This window comes from Delphinapterus leucas, chromosome 13 (genome assembly GCF_059928025.1).
Source record: "Delphinapterus leucas isolate spDelLeu-1000000601 "Yukka" chromosome 13, BTC_Dleu_Yukka2, whole genome shotgun sequence".
Classification (NCBI taxonomy): domain Eukaryota; kingdom Metazoa; phylum Chordata; class Mammalia; order Artiodactyla; family Monodontidae; genus Delphinapterus; species Delphinapterus leucas.
This window is the reverse complement of record NC_143141.1, coordinates 9,974,072-9,993,440: the sequence shown is the minus strand read 5'-3', so window position 1 is coordinate 9,993,440 and position 19,369 is coordinate 9,974,072. Positions and strand designations below refer to the sequence as shown.

Here is a 19,369-nt window from a genome sequence, read left to right as displayed (position 1 = left end):
CAAACCTGGTTGGTGGGTGCCTGGGTACAAGGGCTCCTTAACCATCTGTATTTCCAATCTGCGCCTTGCTCCTGGATTCCAGGCCTCAGTGCCAGCTACCACTGGACATCTTGCTGACCCACCATGTCCTCACCAGCACTCAAATCTTCCCCCTTACGCTTTCTCCTCCTCAGGCCATGGTCCCTGATTCAGTTAACAGCACTGCCAAGAGATGCTGAGGGAAATGGTTGAAGGGGCCTGTACTGGAGCTCTGATGCCTGTGTTTAGCTCAGGCTCCACCACTTACCAGCTGATTTACTTGAGCTGATTAATCCTCCAGAGCCTCAGTTTTTCTGTTTTTTGTTTGTTTTTTGGCCACAAGACTTGTGGGATCTTCGTTCCCCGACCAGGGATGGAACTCATGCCCCCTGCATTGGAAGCGTGGAGTCCTAACCACTGGACCGCCAGGGAATTCCCGAGAGCCTCAGTTTTATCCTATAAAATTAGGAAATGCATAGAGCTGTTTGTATTGGAAACTAATCAACAAAATTGTGGGTGCCTACTCTTGTATTAGGAACAGGGTTTAAGTCCTAGCTAGCCACATGCTGAGACCTTAGGCTCTTTTTTCAAATTGAGGTAAAATATATATCACAAAAAATTGACCATTTTAACCATTTTTAAGTGTACAGTTCAGGGACATTAAGTACATATTGTTGTGCAACCGTCACCAACATCCATCTCCCAAACGTTTTCATCTTGCAAAACTGAAACTCTGTGCATATTAAGTGCTAACTCCCTATTCCCCCTGCCCCCCAGCCCTTGGTAACCACCATTCTACTATTTGGCTCCATGAATTTGACTGTAAGTGGAATCATACAGTATTTATCATTTGTGTCTGGTCTATTTAAGGTTCATTCATGTTGTAGCACATGTCAGAATTTCCTTCCTTTTTCAGGTTGAGTGATATTCCATTGTATGTACAAACCGCAGTTCACCCATTTATCCATCAATGGACTCTGGGTTGCTTCCACCTTTTGGCTTGTGAGTGATGCTTCCAGACCTTGAGCTCTCAAACCCAAGCCTCGGTTTCCTCTTCTGTGATGTCAGTATGGCTGAGTTACTTCTCCCTCCAGCAGAAGTCCTGCTGCAGCTGGCTCAGCATCTCCTCGGGCCCCCACTCCACCCAAAGCCTCACCCCTCCAAGCAGGGGTCATGCCCCCTCTTTCGACTGCTCACTTTGTAGCTGTCCTCTCTGTCGTTGAGATATATGTGGACACTGGCCGTCCACATATATCAGGTTTCCTGTCCCAGGCATTTCTGGGACCCCACAGAGCTTTGGCCAAAGACTTGCTACTTTGGGCGGGGTCCTTGTTTAGCTAACACCAACCATCACTACTTATATGCTGGGCTGGGAGAGAGATGGACAATGCCTTACACCGAGTTCAAGTCAAAGTCAGAAGGGCTTTGCTCACCCCACCCAGACCCCCAGTTCCTTGCTGAGGAGCAAGGAGGATTTTTCCAAGGCTCGAGTTTTGCCTCCAGAGGCACAAGGCAGCAGTGACTCCTGGGTGTCCTGCCTCAGTCTCTCCAGGTGAGCAGCATAGTTCCGCGGTCTCGGAGACTGGGGAGGGGAAGAGCACACTACAACTCCCAGAGTTCCCCTGCCTCAGGGGGCGGTCCCTGCCCCTCGCGGAAGAATCGGACCCGCCAACCGGAGCCCAGAACGGAGCGGGGGCGGGCGGGGCGAGGCGGGGCCGCGGGTAGGCGACTGGCAAGCTGCGCGGCGGGTCAGTAGCGCGGAGAGCGCGGGGTCGGGAGATAGGATCGTGCGGAGCATCTCGGGCTGGAGCCGCTGGACCTCGCCGGGCCATGGGTAAGCGGCTCTGTGGTCCGGCCCGGGATGGGGCTGGCGGCCCCGTGGGAGGGCGAAGTTGCGGCGCCAGGTCTCCCCCGGCGCTCGTAGCCGTCGGTGCTGCCTTGGGGGGCTCGCGGGGCCGGGGGTGGACTCGAGGGCGAGGACGTGGGGATCTAGCCTGGACCGGGGCGCCCGCTCCCCCCGCCCCGAGCGGGAGGGTGAGGCCCGGTGTCGGCGCGCGCTCTTCGAAAAAAAGAAAGACAAAAAGTTTTGGCGGCCAGGGGCTTCCCGGGCGTTTATCTCGAAACTCTTGTCGCCTTTTGACTGAAATTTACCAAGTTCTGTACGGTTCTGTCATCCCACTTCCTGCTGTGGTTTTCAATCTCGAGCTGGTCTCAGCTAATTTGTTGTGACAGCTGTCCGCAGCAGTTCTCTGCCTGCAGCCCCCCCGGCCCCCCACCCCCTCTCGACGTCACATCCCGGTGGTTCTCAGAACCCTCCGGCGCCGCCGAGAAAGGGGCACCGGGGTCCGCTGGGCGCGCGGGACGTTTTCCACTGCGGCCGCCGTTTCCTGAAAGTGACTCTGCGCGGGCTTTGAAGAACTTGCTCAATGCATTTTGAAGAATCAACTGTTCCTCTTTCAGCCGACGGGCGTGCTGATCCTTCGGCGGTTACCGGCTCCTCGTCCTCTACCCTTTCTCTTTTTCTTTTCCCTTCCCTTTTTTCTTTTCTTCTCTGGTCTCTTCTCTTCTTGTCTCCTGTCCACCCTCCTCTACACACACACCCCCACGCTCCCCACGACAGGGAAGAAGTAGCTTCCCTTTTTGCTCGGCGCATCTTTCTCTTGTCTCTTTTTTCTCTTCTCGGGTCTCCAGGAGGGACGGGATGGCGGCCCCGGGAGTGATGGGGGCGGTGGGGTGGGGGGGAGAAGAGGAGTGGCGGTGCGCGGGCTGCGAGCGTGCGAGAAGTTTGGCTTCGCGCACAGTCCGAGCCTGGGACCACGACACGGCTGCCTCGTCTCGGTCCCTGTGCAGGGTGTTCAGGGGGCGCGGCCAGGCCGGGCTCTCGTCCTCCAGTCCCGCGGACGCTGGGATAGGGGTGGGGGTCGCCGGCTGCCGGACCCCCGAAGGCTCAGGGTACGGGTACGGCGGCACTTCGCTGGCCAGACCCCGGGTCCCTTTGTTTGCGGGGTCGTCAGCTATCGAGGAGGGGTCCGCGGGGCCAAGGAGAGGATAACAGGTGCTTCTTGTCCCCTCCCGAGCACCAGGGTTGGGGGCTTGGGGTCTCTGCGCCCACAGGCCGTGTTAGGGCAGAGGAGGGATGGGAGATGGCAGCTAGTGGGTTGGGCCACGGGAGTGGAGTTCCAGAGTCCGTACAAGCCCCGGGGACCCGTCTGGGGCCTCGAACTTGGAACGGCAGAGATAGAAAAGACCTCACGGAATCAGCCCCTTCTTGTATGAGTTAGAGTCTGGGAAACTGAGTTTTACAGACCAGCCCTGGTCTGGCAGTGAGGACGAATCAGGCCTCTAAGACCCCGCCCCCTCTCCCTTCGCAATGGTTCTGGAAACTGGCCTGGGATGGCCCACCCTCCCTCTGGGACCTTGTGGTACCGACTTGGAGAGCCATCCTTGGCGGAGGGTGTGGGGTGCTCTAGGAGCGGAGCGGAAAAGCTGAGAGGCAAACGAGTGCCCCAGGCAGAGGTCAGGCAGCTGACACAGCTCCGTCCTGGCTGTGCCTCTACTGTTGGCCAGTGTTTTGGACAAGCCGCTGCCAAGCCTGGTTCCCCCATAGGTGGAGTAGGTGCAGGAAATGTAGTCCGTGAGGACACAGGAAACGGTCCATAGATGGAGCCATTACTGTTACTGTCAAACATCACCCAGACTTGGAGGGGAGGGACAGTGGGGATTCAGCCCCATCCTGGAACAGGGTCTTTTAGGATATCCCAGAGCCGGCTAAAGGGCGGCCGAATTCCAGCAGGGCTTGGGAGTTGGCAGTGTCGTATCTGGTGCCCCCATGCCCCCACTTTTCTACACTGAAGGCTGTCATCTTGGCCCCAGATGTTCCTAGATCCTGACCCCCCTCTTCCCCCAGCTGAGGCCCAGAGGCAGGGCTGGGTCGGGAGCTGCACCCTGTGCCCTCTGGGCTTCCATGTCCCGGTCGGCCGTCTGTCCTTAGCGCTGGCTGGAGCACAGCCCTTGGCAGGTCCCCCTTCCCCAAACCACGCTGGAGCAAGCTCCACACGGAGACCGCCAGGCAGCCGGCTCCTGGGCCACAGAGTGGACTGGCCGCTTCAAAGGCTGTCTTTGTTTCAGCTCCAGCTCAAGCTAAGAGAAACTTAAGCCAACGGCCTTAGGCGAGGAGGTGTGGCCGCGTCTGTTGGTTGTTATTGAGGCTGCTGTTACCATTATTGTGGTAATTGACACGGTGCTCCCAGTGGGTGACTTTTCATGAAAGGAAGTGTCGCTTCCTTTCCATCACACCAAGGGTGAATGAGGCGGGGGAGGGGGCGGGGGGAGGAGAGAGAGAGAGAGAGAGAGAGGGGGGCAGGCCTTGAAGTAGGCACAGCTGGGCGGCTCTCAGCGTCAGCACTATGTGAGGTCAGGTAGCTCATACTGCACCGGTAAGGCTCAGTGGGGCTTGTGTTTTTGGAGCACCTGCTCTCTCCTGGGCAGGACTCCAGGCGCTGAGACACACCGGGGAGTGAGCAGGACAGGCAGACCTCAGATCTCACTGAGGGATGCGCGCACACATGTGCACACAGTCAACTGTGGTTGGTAGGGGGAGCCTCGTTTCTTGCTTTGTTCTGCTTAGAACGTTGGGCCCATGGGGGTTCTAACACACCCACCTATAGACAGGTAAACTAAGGTACAGAAGCACCTGTGTGAAGTCAGAGCCCCCTCCCCGTCCCTCCTCCTGCCCCAAGCTCATCTGCTCTCAGTTCGTCTGGCAGGGCAGCAGACTAACGGGAATGCTGTGGCGGGAGACTGCAGATCCCCCAGGGAGGGTGGGCAAATGGGTACCCTCTGAGCACAGAGAAGGAACTTGGGGTCTCCCTGCTCCCGTTAAAAAACTCTAGATCTCAGGGTTCAGTGTCTTGGGACAGGCAGACTGCACTGGTTCCAAATCCCAGCTTTGCCACTAGACAGCTGTGTGACTTCAGGCAAGTTATTGATCCTCTCAGAGCCTCAGGTGTTGTATCGTTAAAGGGGGGGAAATAATACCCACTGGGTGCTGGGAAGATGCAGGGAGCTAATGTACGGAAGTGCCTACTCCAGGGCCTAGCAGAGACTGGTGTCAGTTGGTGGAGTACATAGTGTGGAAGGAGAGGGAGAGAGGGGCCTGAGAACAGGTGGGCTTCACTTTGGGAATCTCCTCTTTTGCAGCCAGCGACTGAAATTAACCTCTTCACTGCTGTGGTATTAGGATCTAGGGTTAAGCTTGACTTCCACAGAGCCATGGAGCCAAACAGAGACAGATTCCTAACACAGGAGGGGCCTGAGCCATCCCACTGCCCAGCACCTGCCACGCCCCCTCGCTGCCAGTGAGGGGCTGGGTCACAAGGGCCCCCGAGATGAGGAAATGGCAGCGGGCTGTGAGCTTAGTCCTGCTGTCATTGTCAGGGTTCTTCTCACACTATTGCCTAGCTGCACAAAACTCGGGAAATAAGCTCAACAGGGATGCAGAGGGCCTGTGAGCAGGAACTCAGCACTGCAGAGGGAGACACGTGGTCCCGCAGAGGAAGATGCCCTATTAGAAAGGTGTTATTATCTTTCAAAGTAATTTCTAAATGTAAATGCAATTCAGTCAAAACCTCAGTGGTTTTTCTTCTTCTTTTCTTTTCTTCCTCCCCCACCCCACCCCGCCGCTTCCTCCCTCCCTCCCTTCCTTTTTTTCTTCTTTCCTTTCTATGTGACAGAATTATCCTAAACTTCAGAAGGAATTTTCTAAGAGGAGTAATGATGGGGGACTTATGCTCTGAATAGTACATTGTGTTACAAGGCTACAGAAATTAAAACTGTGCATGGGTCCAGCATTCCACAGTGAATCAAGCAGAAGAGAAAGTCCAAAACCAGCCCCTAAAGTGTTCCTTACAAGCCTGCAGATTGTGGGAAAAGTAGCATTTCAGATTATTGGGGGAGGAGATCATTCAGTCAATACTGGGACCACCCACCCATGGGGAAGTATGGTTAAACCCCTATCCCGTACCTTATAAATTTATCTTTGGCTGTGTTGGGTCTTCATTTCTGCACGCGGGTTTTCTCTAGTTGCAGCGAGTGGGGGCTACTCTTCGTTGCGGTGCGTGGGCTTCCCATGGCTGTGGCTTCTCTTGTTGAGAGGCACGGACTCTAGGCGCGTGGGCTTCAGTAGTTGTGGCACTAGGGCTCAGTAGTTGTGGCTCACGGGCTTAGTTGCTCTGCGGCATGTGGGATCTTCCCGGACCAGGGCTCGAACCCTTGTCCCCTGCATTGGCAGGCAGATTCTTAACCACTGTGCCACCAGGGAAGCCCCTCATACCTTACAGATTCCAGATAGATTAAAGTAAACAGATAAATAATAACCATTATTGTCATTATTGCTTCCTGGATGGAAAAGGCGATGTCTGAAGGGCATGCCTTTGGAGAGCAGAGGTTTTTTTTGTAACTGAATCCACCTCCATTACAACAGGGCATCTGAGGCTTTGTGCTCAGAGGGGATCTATACACCCATAAGCTCAGGGCAAGACAGGAACTCAGTGGCTCATGGCAGCAGCGGTCACTCAGCGGCAGCTGGGTTTCTGGGAGGCAGGAGGACTCACCCGGCACCTACAGCAGGCGGTTTCAAACTTAATTCTTGTAGCAGAACTCTTTTTCCAAATGAAGATTTACCCGGAACCCTGATCTACCAATGATTGGGGAAGAGAAGGATAGGACAGCCAGGGACAGGACAGGCTGGGGAAGGAGGGCAAAGACTCTCCCCGCCCTACCTCATCGGGGCTGCAAGGGTGAGGGCCTAGAAGGCCCTGCCAGGATGAGTGAGCACAGCAGCAGTCCTGGGTGCGAGAGAAGGGAGGCCGGCTGCACTCTGGGACTCAGCCGCACACAGAGATAGAGTGTTTCCCTTTGTGGCTCTAGGGAAGCTATAATCCCTTTCCCGTCTGGAGTTAAACAGCTCAGATTGGTGACCTCCTTTCCAGGTAACCCAAGTGCCTGACTCCAGGAGATTTTCCCAGGAGAGAATGGCCCAGGCAGAGCTCACCAACTCTGGAACTGAGCAGGAGGGACTAGGGCCACTCTGGCCTGGTGGCTCTCAACCTGTCTGCCCTCTCAGCTCCCCTGGGGAGCTTTAAACTCTGATGCCCCTTGCAGGACCTTAAATCAAACTCAGGCGGGGGTGGGGTGGGAGACAGGCATCATGTCTGTTAAATGCTCCCCGCGTGATTCCAGTGGGCCCTGGTCCCACCACCTTATTTCTCTGAGGCCCGAGGACAGTGACTGACTTGTAGCAAATTTGCGAGAGGGCTTCGGTGAGAAGCCCCATCACAGGAACACGATGGAGAGACTCCTTCGGAGCTGAGCATTTTTGCTTCAGGCAAGAAGGGAGAGAGGATGTGAAAGCAGAGCAGAGAAGGCAGGAAGGGAAAGGAGAAAAACAGGAGGATGCAGGCGTGCCCATGACCTAGAAGGCTTTGGGATTCATGGATAGTTAGCAAAGGACTCCAGCGTCCTTCTCTCCCCATTTCACAGAAGGGGAGACTGAGGCACAGATTCGCCCAAGGACCTGGTTGGAAAGGCATCAGTCTTTTGGGGAGCAGTCATTAGAACCCACTTATTTCTGGAGATTGACCGTGTCTCCAGTGGTCAGGAGCCAGCCTGCAAGGATGGCCCAGGCCCAACTCATGCTTGACAAGTGTTAGGCTCGGTTTCTCTTCCCGGTTTATTTGGACTCTCCACCAGGGCTTCGCAATGTTGGTGATACAGCAGCCGCAGTGGTGGCGAGGCCAGGCCCCTGGACTGGTGGTCAGACAGACCTTGTTTTGAATCTGGTCCCTCAGGGCGGCAAGCAACTTAACCTCTCTGGCTTCAGTCCCCCCAGCCTCCCTTAAAATGGGATTCCTCTGGGACTCAATGAGAGAACATACATGAAAGGGCCAGGGACACAGAGCCAAGACCCTGCACAGCGCCCCTGTGAACAGCTACCCAAGGGGACACTGTCCAGCGGCCGGAGGTTCTGCAGCTCGTGCTTCTGGGTACTGCTGACCTTGTGGGTCACTCTGGCGCGGGTTTCTTGTTCTTAAGGAGATTCTTTTTCTGTCTGGGTTGGAGGGGGAATCTTGCACGTTCCCAGCAGTAAAAATTTCTTGAGTTGGAGCGAACCAGGACAGTTCTTGCAGGATTAACCAAAAGGAGAAAGGAAAGAAAAAAAGAAAAGGTCAGAAGACATGGGCTCCCGGTCTCACACCTGCTGCCAGCCAGAGCAGCTCCCAGTGGCTGTGCTTTGGCAGCGGCAGGGGTGCTGTGTCTTTGCAGCCATCAGCTCTCAGGATGCCCTCAGTAAAACCAAACCCCTGGCTCCTCCCTCCCCTCTGTCAGGTTGTTGTGAGACACTCATTCTCGCTTACCTACCACCTACTTTGTGGGTTGCTGGGCGGCCTCACGAAGCTCTCAGGAGGCCAGACGAGCCGTGGGCATCTCAGTCTGGATGGCCCATCTGGATGGTGTGAGGATGGCTAGAGGATGACTAGAGAGAAGTGCTGTGCTTGGCTGGGGGCTGGGAAGGGCCACCCCGAGGAAGCGACTTGTCAGGTGAGACCTGAAGGCTCACCAGGAACCGTGCAGGTGAGGGGAGCGTGTGGCCTAATTAGGGGCAGTGAGGACTCTGCTGATGCCTCAGGCAAAGGCTGGGTGCTTCACAAATAGGAACTTACCCTCTTCTTGATTATTTCTGGAGGGTTTATGGTCCAAGCAGCCCCCCGTGGTGCTTTGGGGGTCCACAATCATGGAAGCCTCTGCAGCTTTCCCAAACTTTCTGCCTGAATGTGGGGCAGGTTTTGGAGACATGATTTCCCCGAGCACCACGGCCCCAGTGCCGGTCTCCTGTCACTTGACCCCAAGGTGATTTAGGGTTTCCTTCGAAGTTGTGGGCAGAGGGCTGGAATGGAGGAAGGAAAAGTGTCAGGTGTGGTGTGGGCGGGGCCTGGTGGGGCTGAGAGGGGAGGAGGGCAGAGTCGGGGGAGGCCTGTGAGTGTTTAGAGGGCTGCCTGCAGCAGCCGGGACCGTGTGCAGAGGACAGGCAGCAGAGGACGGCGGCGAGGACTCACCCCCACCTGGTCCTCCTGCCGCCCGCTCCTCCCTGCCAGCATCTCACGTTCTCTCCCTCCTCCCCCCTTCTCTCCCTCTTCCTCGCCTCCCAGCACCTCCTGTCAAAGGCAAAAGGAAACAGTCAGAGGATGGTGACCCCCTAGACCCACCTGTGTCTCCTCAACCCGACGCTGAGCAGAACAGGAACCAGAGCCCCGTCCAGCTGGAGGTGAGTTGGACGACCCCCCTGGGGCCCTCTTCCCTGCCCCTCCCTCACCCCCACCCCACCTGTGTGTAGCTTCCCAGGTGAACATGGAGACTCCCTGGAGATGAGTTCCCTATCCCCCATCCTGCAGAGAGCCTGGAGAGGGGCCCAGCCCCGCTGTCCTGGGCCCTGCACTGGGCGCTGGGAGCGGGGCAGACAGGAAGGCTCACCCGTCACCCCTGGCTGGGGTTTCAGGCTTGGTTTCTATAGCAGAACCCTTTTATCAAATGAGGATTACCTGGAACCCTGATGTATGAAACAGATAAAAGCACTATTCTACGATGTAAAAGTACATTTACATCCTTCCGTCCATCCACATTGATAACATGGACCTTAGAGTCACCTCGTGAGATCAACGCAGCTGTGTTGACCAGCGTGGTCGGAGTGGTCAGCCTCAACTCCTCAGCGTCGTGCTTTTCAGCCATTTGCTTTGGTGGCACAGGCTGGAGTAGAAATCCTGATTCATGTAGAAGAGTAGCTGCAAGTGGGAACAGGTTTTAACAGATTGCCTGGAGTTCAGAGAAGAGGAATAGAAGAGCACATTCATTTGAAGAGCTGTGGTCAGAGCGCCTTCATTCTGAGGCTCCAGAAAACAGCTGCCTTGGGCTCCAGTGTGTGCCAATTTCGTGCATTAACATATGAGGTGGCTTGTTTATTACCAGAGGTCTTTGATTAGTCAAAATCACGGACATGGTACTTGAATAGAGTATTTTTGGAGCACGTGGCTCTCTGCACGGTTCTAGGCCCTGGTGTTTTTCGTCCTTCTCGTGTTTGGGGCCTGTCCTGCCAGGACCTCAGCCCCAGCCTAACAGTAGCCCCCTGCCCTGAGCTACCAGCCACGTGAACAGCATCGGCAGAAATTCCCCCTGAGAGCAGAAACCAAAAGACCTGTGCATCTGACAGAAGTGCCAGTTGGAGCCCAGGACAGGGTCTCCCCTCCCTGAGTTAAGCACGTGGACGGGCGGGTCACAGAGGCCTGGTGGCATGGCGCCACAGAGCCAGAGAGCACCAGGCACTTTTGTTCCTTCAACCTGGACCACAGGGGCTGCTGGGAGCCCTGGGGACGCTGCGCCTACCGCCAGGAACTCACAGTGTGGTAGAGGAGCTGAGATGCAGATGCGACAAGTGGAAGAAGTGGTCAGAAACTTGGAGAAGGTGCAGGGCAGCTCCCAGGGCCTCTGTGGACCCTGACCTGGGGTTCTGGGCACTAACAGCTGACACCTGTGCCTTTTTGACCCCAGGAACAAGCAGTGCAGCCCAGAGCTGGGTCTGGGGGTCTGCTCCCTCCTGTGGGGGCCTGGGGGCCACGCATCTCTTTCCTCCCCAGCAGCCTGAGGTTCCGCCTGTCCCCAGCCTCCCAGCAACTGAGGGCTCATGCTGCTGCCTCGTGTTCTTTCCCCAGGACTCCCCCGAGGCAGGCGGGGAGCGGGAGGAGGAGCAGGCCTTCCTGGTCAGCCTCTACAAGTTCATGAAGGAGCGACACACGCCCATCCAGAGGGTGCCCCATCTCGGCTTCAAGCAGAGTGCGTCCCTGGGGTGCAGGCAGGGAGGGGGGGCGCCCGGCAGGGGACCCCCACCCAGGCAGGGCATCGGGGAGCACCTCCGTTCTGGGTAACCCTGGACACCGCCAGCCCACGGGGTTTGCACACGGAAAGGGTGCCTCCCTCCAGGCACAGGGCTGGCAGTGGGTGGGGCTGGATTTCCATCCTCACTGGGCCACTGGGCCCCCAGTGCACGGGGCGTGGCCTGCCTAGCCATCCTAGTGGCCCTGTCTGGGTACGTGCTGGTTCTGTGCCTGCCTGACAGGGCCAGGGGGACAGGCTGCTGGCTACCCCTTCCTCCTGCCAAGACTGAGAGTGGCCCTGCCCTCTCTTTTCTCCAGTTAACCTGTGGAAGATCTACAAGGCCGTGGAGAAGCTGGGGGCCTACGAGCTGGTAAGGACAGCACCTCTGAGGCCTTACCCTGCTGTATCTCCTGGCACGTCAAGCTGGGGGAAGAGAGTGAGCCCAAAAGAGCTGCCCTTACCCCTAGACAGGAGGACGAGGCAGCGTCCCACACCCTGCCCTTTCCCCAGTTCCCCTGTGTGCTACGGGGAGAAGGAGGGACCCGCCTTGCCTGCTGCTACTTTGCTGCTCAAAGCAAGATTTCCTCTCTTTCCCATCTGTTCTGTCCTCGTGCTTGGAAAGCTGCTTGGGCCAGCACTCGGGCGGCCCCTGGGCGGGAGACCTGGCTGGCGGCCAGGGGAGCCCCCTCCAACCTCGTCGCCCCACTGCTGGAGAAGCAGCTGCAAAACTGCATCCAAGTGGGGACCCCGAGCTGTGAGGACCCCGCGGCCAGGGGGTGCCCGCCGGCCATGCCTTCACGTGGCATCCTTGCAGGTGACTGGCCGCCGCCTCTGGAAGAACGTGTATGACGAGCTAGGGGGCAGCCCGGGCAGCACCAGCGCAGCCACGTGCACGCGCCGTCACTACGAGAGGTACGGGCAGGCCCCTGGCTCACAGGACCTGGGCCTTCACCCCCAGGGTTGGACCAGCAGGGCCCTGAGCGGGGAGGGCAGACTGCAGGCCTCCTGGACGAGATGAGGGAGAGCGCGGGCCCCCCGTGGGTTGTCTGTGTGCTTGCCGGGCAGGGGTGTTTGCGGTCCGGGGCTGGAGGAGGCCGGGTGGGCCTGGAGCGGTGGGAGCCTGCTGCCAGCCTGGCCTCCTGGTCAACGTGCCCGGTTCCTCCTCAGGTTGGTCCTCCCATACGTGCGGCACCTGAAGGGAGAGGATGACAAGCCCCTGCCCCCCTCCAAGCCCAGGAAGCAGTACAAGATGGCCAAGGAGCATCGGGGGGATGACGGGGCCACTGAGAGGCCAAAGAAAGCCAAGGAGGAGAAGCGGGTGGACCAGGTGAGCTCTGGCCTCCTCGTGCCCTGCCCCTCACAGCGCCCCGTACCTCTCCTCACCTTGGCCGCAGGGCTCCCTGCCTAGGACACCCAGAACCTCCTCTGAGGGCAGCACTGGTGGGTGCGTGGGTGGGGTCTGAACTCCAGTCTGCACCCCGTTCACCAGTTCCTGTGTCCTGACCCCAGGCTGTGTCTATTCAGAGGATGGGACACCTTTTGAAAATTTTGCACAAAGGTGCTGGAAGGGCTAGCAGAGGCTCCTGGGTGCCCCCTTGGGACCTTGCTGTCACCAAGTGCCCAGGTCAGGGTGCATGGCTCACACCCAGCCCTGAGGCCTGGCCTTTTCTCTCTTTCCAGATGATGCCAGGAAAGACCAAAACAGATGCCCCTGACCTGGCAAGGCTTCCTAGCCAGGAGCCCTCCAGGGACGGCATGGAACAGCGAGGCCCAGCCCCTGGGCCCTCTCTGCCCTTCGTGGGTGCCAGCGGCTGCCCTGAGGCCTACAGGCGGCTTCTGTCCAGCTTCTACTGCAAAGGGACACATGGTATCATGTCACCACTGGCCAAAAAGAAGCTTCTGGCCCAGGTGAGCAAGGCGGAGGCCTTGCAGTGCCAGGAGGAGGGCTGTCGCCACGGGGCAGGTGGGGAGCCCCAGGCACCCCCAGCTATTCGGCCCCTGGAGAATCCCCGGAGCCCAGGAGGGCAGGCTGAGAACTCCAGGCACCGGCTGACGCCTCCGGAGGGAACACAGGGCCCTGGTGGCAGCCTCAAGGAGGAGGCTCAGGTGGGCCCTCACCCGTTGGCCCCCATCTTCACTGGCTGCTTCCACGCCTACCCCACCGAGGTGCTGAAGCCTATCAGCCAGCACCCTCGGGACTTCTTCCCCAGTCTTAAAGATGGGGTGTTATCAGGGCCTCCTGGCAAAGAAGAGGGGCTGCCAGCCAAAGAGCCCCAGCGGGTGTGGGGCGGGGATGCCGACCACCCCTCTGCATTCCACAAGGGCGGCTCCAGAAGGGGTGGCCTCTACCCCAAACCCAAAGCCTGCTGGGTGTCCCCCATGGCGAAGCTCCCTGCCGAGAGCCCCGTGCCCCTGACCACCTTCCCAAGCAGCCCAGGCCTGGGCAACAAGCGCAGCCTGGAGGAAGAGGGCTTGGTCCATGGCGGCAAAAAACTGCGGGCAGTGTCTCCCTTTCTTAAGGAGGTGGATGCCAAGGAGTGCGGGACCAAGTCTGTGGGGCCCGACTTGGCCGTCTCCTGCCTGCTGGGCCCGGCCCTGGGGCCCACCCTCCCAGAGGCCTGCAGGGGCACCATGCTGCGCTGCCCACTGAACTTCGCCAGCACCCTGGACCCCTTAAAGGGCCAGGCCACACTCCCCTTCAGCCCCCTGGTCATCCCGGCCTTCCCAGCCCACCTCCTGGCCACTGCAGCACCCTCACCCATGGCCGCTGGCCTGATGCACTTCCCCCCCACATCCTTCGACAGTGCCCTGCGTCACAGACTTTGCCCAGCCTCATCTGCGTGGCACGTGCCACCTGCCACAACCTATGCAGTGCCCCACTTCTCCTTCCACCTCAACACCAAGCTGTAGGACTGAGCCCGCAACACTGTGCATAGGGTCTGACTCAGCCTGGGATGGGTAGGCACTGCCAAAGGGCTCTGGGGTGGAGCCCACTCCTCAGGAGAACTCGGCTGTGCCTGACGCAGGGATGCGCCCTCGGCTTGGGAGCCTGGCCCAAAGAGAGGCAGTGAGAAAAGTGGGTTTATGTCTCGAGGAGGCAGCACGAGCCCAGGGGCTGGGGACCCAGTGGTTGCAAGGCCTTGGGAGAAGACGTTAAGGCTGACAGCTCCCAGCCGGGGCCCCAGAACAGAGGCCAGGAGTGGGGTGAGGGGTCGAGGGGACGGTTAGCAGCGTGAGGCATCCAGGCTGCCTACGGAAAAGCCAATAAAACACCTGTGAATCCACGCAGCCCTGAGGTATGTGTGGCGTGGACCTTTGCAAGGGCAAGGTGGGGGCATCCTTGTGGGTGGCGCCTCCCACAGGCTGACACAGGGGAGCCAAGGAGAGGGTCCTGCCCAGCACCTGCTTGGGCCTGGGATGCCATCACCCCAATGAAGAGTGGACCCAGAGCCAAAGCCAGCCTCCTGCTCATACCTTGGCAGGTTGTGCCCTTCGTCCTGTGCCTTCAATCCGCTTGGCTAGTTGCTCCTCAGGACAGCTGCCTTTTGTCTACCTCATGGTACAGATGGGGGCCTGAGGCGCAGAGAGGGCTGGGGACTTACCCAGGTTCCCCGGCAGGTAAGTGGGGGAGCAGAGCTGTGCACTCAGGCGTGACTCCAATGCTCTGAGCTAAGTAAGCCACAGGGCCTGGCTGGTGGGATGCTCTGCAGCACCCCTGGGGGCTGAGGGTGTGAGCAGGAAGCACTGGTCTGCCCTGGTGGTGGATGCAGACTTGCCAGGCTGCTGCTGAATCTTCCTGGTGAGCCCCCCGCTTCACCCCCAGCTGCCTGCGACACAAGGGTGTGGGGCATGGGAGGTTCCTACTGGGGGCACCTGGAGGGAAAGAGAGGGGTGAAGGGGCTGCAATCTTGGCCTGGGGCATCTGCCATATTTCAGATGTGGTTGCTCCAGGGGCTCAAACCGCCTCCTTCCTACAGGCTCTGCCTGGGGAGCAGTGTGCCCCTGCCTGTCTCAGTGGGAGGGGTGCCCCTGTCAGAGGCACTGCTTCCCTCCCTCCCTCAGGCTGCCTGTTCTCGGGAGCCGGGCACAGCTGCCTGCTGAACTTCATACAGGTTCCTGGAAGGGCAGTGCCACTATTGGCCTCAGGGTCCTGACTTATGGCGTCAGATTCATCAGCTGGCGATGGGTATCTGGCAGGTGGTCACCGCTGTTGTGAACACTCAGGCTTTGCAGGGACATGTCTGGATTCCCTTCCTCCTCTGGGGAGAAGCCAGGCGCCAGCCCAAGTAGCCCGAGTTCCCGGCTCCCGCAGCACCCACGTGCTCCCATCCCTCTAGGCCTCTGGAGCCTCCGTGGTTGACGAGGAGCAGGGAGAGGACAGAATTCTCTGGCCACCCTCCCTGCAAGTGCCCTGGGTGCTGGGCTACAGACCCCCTGAGTAGGGGCATCTGCTGTGTGTGGGGCCCTGCCTGATACGGGGCACGGTTGCTGGGGTCCCCTTCATCTGCAAAGCCACAGCGGCCTCACCCTGTCACAGAGGTGGGCTGGTGGCCTGGCAGCAAAACTTGAGCTCGGGTGGCTCAGGGCCGTGATGGTGGCGCCCTCTGGAGGCTGCTCTGGGAAACACTCCTTTCCATGTGAGTATCCTCATGCTGAGCTGGTCCCTGGGCGGGGGTGGGGGTGGGGGATGCTGTGGCTCTGCTTGGGCATCAGCAAACACCAGGGCTGAAAGTGGACGTGCTTCCTGGAAAACCTCTGTGCCCTGTGCCCTGCAGCTCCGGCGTGCTAGCTTTCCATGATTTTCCTCACTCCTCTCAATTCCCGGGGATGGCACCATCCCTATTTACAAATGAAGCAGCAGCTCCGAGAGGTCCCATAGCCTCAGGTGCCAGGCTGGGCTGAGTGGAGTGCCTGGCTCGCTGGAAGGGCACCCTGTACATGCTTCCTGGCACTGCCGCCCTAGGCGGACAGGTGCACCCCAGGTCATCGTGGTTTTTATACTCTTTCCTTTGTGTCACCTGGTCTGAGCTGTCGGCGGTGGTGAGCGGAGGCGACTCTGAAAGGGATGTCCCCACAGTCCCAGCCCTTTTCCCAGGGACAGTCTAAGTAGAGGCCGTTTGACAAACACGGTCTATTTCCAGTGGATGCCAGGTGCTGTTTTAGGTGTTGGATGGACACCCCAGTGGACAGAACCTTCAAGTTTCTGCCCTCGTGGAGCTGACGCCCTATGGGGGAGGCAGTCAATTAAAAAATGAATAAAATACAGAGTGTCAGGAGAAGCGTTGGGGAGAAAAATAGGGCTGGGAGTGGGTTGTGCAGTTTTGTTATGGCAAACGTAACTTAGCATAACCTTTACCATTTTAACCATTTTTAAGTACAATTTTTAAGTACAATTCAGCGGCACTGAGTACATTCACAATGGTGGGTGACCATCACCACTGTCCATTTCCAGGGTGTGGCGTTTTAAACACAATGGCCAGAGAGGTAGAAGGTGGCATCTGAGCAATGGCTGGAGGAGGAGACAGAGGCTTCTGGGAGCTTCTGGGGGCAGAGCAGCAGGGACAGGGAGGATCAAGGCCCCCAGGGCAGGAACAGGCACGTGTCTGAGGATCTGGAAGGCTACGAGGCTGGAGCAGTGTGAGCCCGGGGAGCAGTGGCAGGGGAGGTGAGGACGGCAGGGAGTGGGGGACCCAGGACACGGGTCCCCGTGGGCTCAGAGGGCCATGGCCACCAGAGGAGGTGAGCTGGGAACGTAAGGGGGCAGCTGAAATCACTTTGGTTATTGGGTGAGTTCGTGGGACTGAGTGGTGTGAGAGAAATCACTGGAGGAGAGGAGGTCGGGACCAGAGAAGTTGAGATGTGGGAGCCTTGAAACCAGCTTTCACTGCAGGGGGCGTGGAACTAAGATCCCGCATGCCTCGCTGCCAAAAAAAAAAAAAATTTAATTAAAAAAATTTTTTAAATTAAAACAAAAAGCGCAAGTAGGACAGCAGCGGTTTGGGGCGAGGACTGCTGTCTGCAAGGACTGGGGAAGACACGAGGGTCTGTGGGTGACTGCAGCAAGGACACGGCGTGGGTGTCCTATTCTGATGTGACCTTCAAAGCGGGGAGCCAGGGGGTCTGGAAGCAGGGGGTGGCTCAGGCCACTGTGGGTTGGGTAGCGTAGGAGGGACTGCAGGGGAGCGGGCTCAGGGTGGGCACAGCCATGGGCTGGCAGTGGGAGGGAGGTACTAGAAGGGCTGGCTGGGAAGTGAGAGATTTCCATTTAGGCTCAAGACCAGAGGCTGCAGATGGTGGCCTGAAGATGTGTTTAGTTGAACCCATGTAATTTTAAAAAATGTTTTTGTAACTAGTTGCCAGCATTTAAAAATCAAGAGATTTCACATAAAAATTGGGGTATTGGGCTTCTCTTTAAAAATCAGAATTTCCAGACACATGGAGGTCACTGCCTGAAGCTCGGTGGTGGCTGCTGTCCTTTGGTCACGGTATACCTGCCCATCCACTGCAGCCCTGCTTGTCGCCAAGCCCGAGGGACCCAACCTGGGTTGGCCACCTGGTCTCCCGAGGACAACGGGCGTTTCCGCATTCAAGCTGGAGCCCTGCAGCCGCTCAGACGCTAGGCGGCGGCTTTCGCTCTGTTGTTTTAAGATCAGCCAGGCCTGCTTCCCGAGCAAGTAACTCCAAGAATGTCCTGCTGGAAAACTTAACAGGGCTTCCAGACAGGAGGGCAGGGCAGAATTGGGTCACTGCAGAGTCACCTGTGCAGTGTCCCCTGGTTTCCAGGCTGCAGGGGCAGGCGGTGATGGGTGGATGGGACAAGGGCACAGGTACCCCCCTGCACGGCTCCTCAGGTATCAAAAGCCTTTGCCCCACTCTGGGCCATGCCAAGTGGAGCCACTGCCCAGCTGTGTTTGTGAGGCTGCCCAGGAGGGAAGGGGCCGCTGGAGGGAGAGCAGGAAGGGGCTTCCAGGCGGGGAGGGGCTGCCTCCCCGCCTCCACCCCTTCCACGACCGACCAACGATCCTGACTGTCGGGTTCTTGGCTTGATGTTCGGCATTCCTACCACCTTCCTGGCCTGGTCACCCCTCCCTTGAGGGAGCAGGGGGTGGGGAGGAAAGATCAAGGAGGTGGAAGGCAGATCCCCAGCCCTGAGACCCACTCCCCCACGGTTCAGGAAGGATGCTCAGGCCCTTTACTTGCAAACAACAGGAATGAGCTCCCACCCAGGCAGGAAAGAGCTTGCGCGGCTCACAGGACTGCAGGGAGAGCTGACCAACCAGGTTGTGCAGGCACCGACCCTGAGCCCCTCTCCGGGGCACTGCCCTGAGCTGGCTCCCACTGGGAAGTTCTGTCCACTGGGGTGTCCATCCAACAGCCTCTCTTCCCAGCCCTGCATTCAACAACATCACGCTGGTAGCCTGAACTAGGCCAAAGTGAGAGGATTCGCATCCTCCCCAAGCCGGCGCTCCAGCATTTCCCAGCACACCACTGCCATCTGGCTCAGCTCTGCTGCCTTCTCCCCCGGCGGTCTCAGGGTAAGCACAGATTTTTCAGGAGAGAGTCTGATCTCAGGTCCTGTGCTTACCTGTGTTACCTCACAGGAAGTGTGTCTGCCAGGTAGACCAAAACCGTAGCTGCCATGCTGGTGACACCAGACAAATAGGGTTCACTGGGCCTCCGTTTCCTCACCTGTAATATGGAAGTAAGTAATTTCTACCTCAGGAGTCATGGGCATTTAGTGAAAGTGCTTTGTAAACTGAAGTTATGGATGAATGTGAACCATCAACTCCTCCCCAGCACTTCTGCTTGGCCAGCCTGACCACCCCCTGCTCAGCTCCTTACCTCAGGGCCTTTGAAATTCCTGGTGTACGGACAGCTGCTCTCCAGCCTGGCTTCTGACTCAGAGTCACCCTGACCTTTGGATCCTGTCTGGTCTGGGACAAGAATGGCAAATCTGCTTCATCCCAGGTACCAGCTCTGATTGATGGTGGTTTGTCTGCAGCTCTGGGCTGACTCAGTGTGAAAGTGATATAATCGATTAGTGATGTCTGCCAAGGGCCCAGGAGAGAGAGGATGCTCACCTGCCACAGAGTTGCCATATGTATGCATGATGACTAGCTGGTGACCACCTGATGATAGGCTGTCTAACTTAAACTTAGGTCCCTGACCTCACTGCCACGTCTCAGCCGCAGGTCCTGTGCAGAGCTGTCTGGTTTCCCTCCCACATAAGCAATGGTTGTGGAGGAGCAGTGTTTGGGCTGGGGAGCCAAATCCTAGAAGCTTGGGTTGGACATCACCTGCCCATGAGCTACTGAGTTGAATGCCTGGGTAGTAATCAGGGAGGCAGCTTCTTGGGAGAGATCCAGGTAGGCTGGCCCCAACCGTGCAAAAAAAAAAAAAAAGTCTGTCCACGTGGGCTGTGTGGAGA

At 58.0% G+C, this 19,369-nt stretch overlaps 1 protein-coding gene across 1 annotated transcript; it reads left to right on the top strand.

The window, feature by feature from the left end:
• The first annotated feature begins 1,727 nt into the window (after nucleotides 1–1,727).
• On the top strand, nucleotides 1,728–15,603 carry ARID5A (AT-rich interaction domain 5A). The gene is made up of 7 exons (XM_022599225.2): nucleotides 1,728–1,852; nucleotides 9,225–9,340; nucleotides 10,779–10,899; nucleotides 11,259–11,311; nucleotides 11,756–11,853; nucleotides 12,109–12,268; nucleotides 12,622–15,603. Exons 1-7 carry the CDS (start codon nucleotides 1,849–1,851, stop codon nucleotides 13,849–13,851), a joined length of 1,782 nt encoding a protein of 593 aa, XP_022454933.2. The 5' UTR covers nucleotides 1,728–1,848; the 3' UTR covers nucleotides 13,852–15,603.
• Nucleotides 15,604–19,369: the final 3,766 nt, after the last annotated feature.

Bases quoted from the DNA above. Each gene is read 5' to 3' on its own strand.
- ARID5A (XM_022599225.2), top strand. The intron at 11,312-11,755 runs GTAAGGACAGCA...GCATCCTTGCAG, and splicing joins AGCTGGGGGCCTACGAGCTG to GTGACTGGCCGCCGCCTCTG. The intron at 11,854-12,108 runs GTACGGGCAGGC...GTTCCTCCTCAG, and splicing joins ACGCGCCGTCACTACGAGAG to GTTGGTCCTCCCATACGTGC.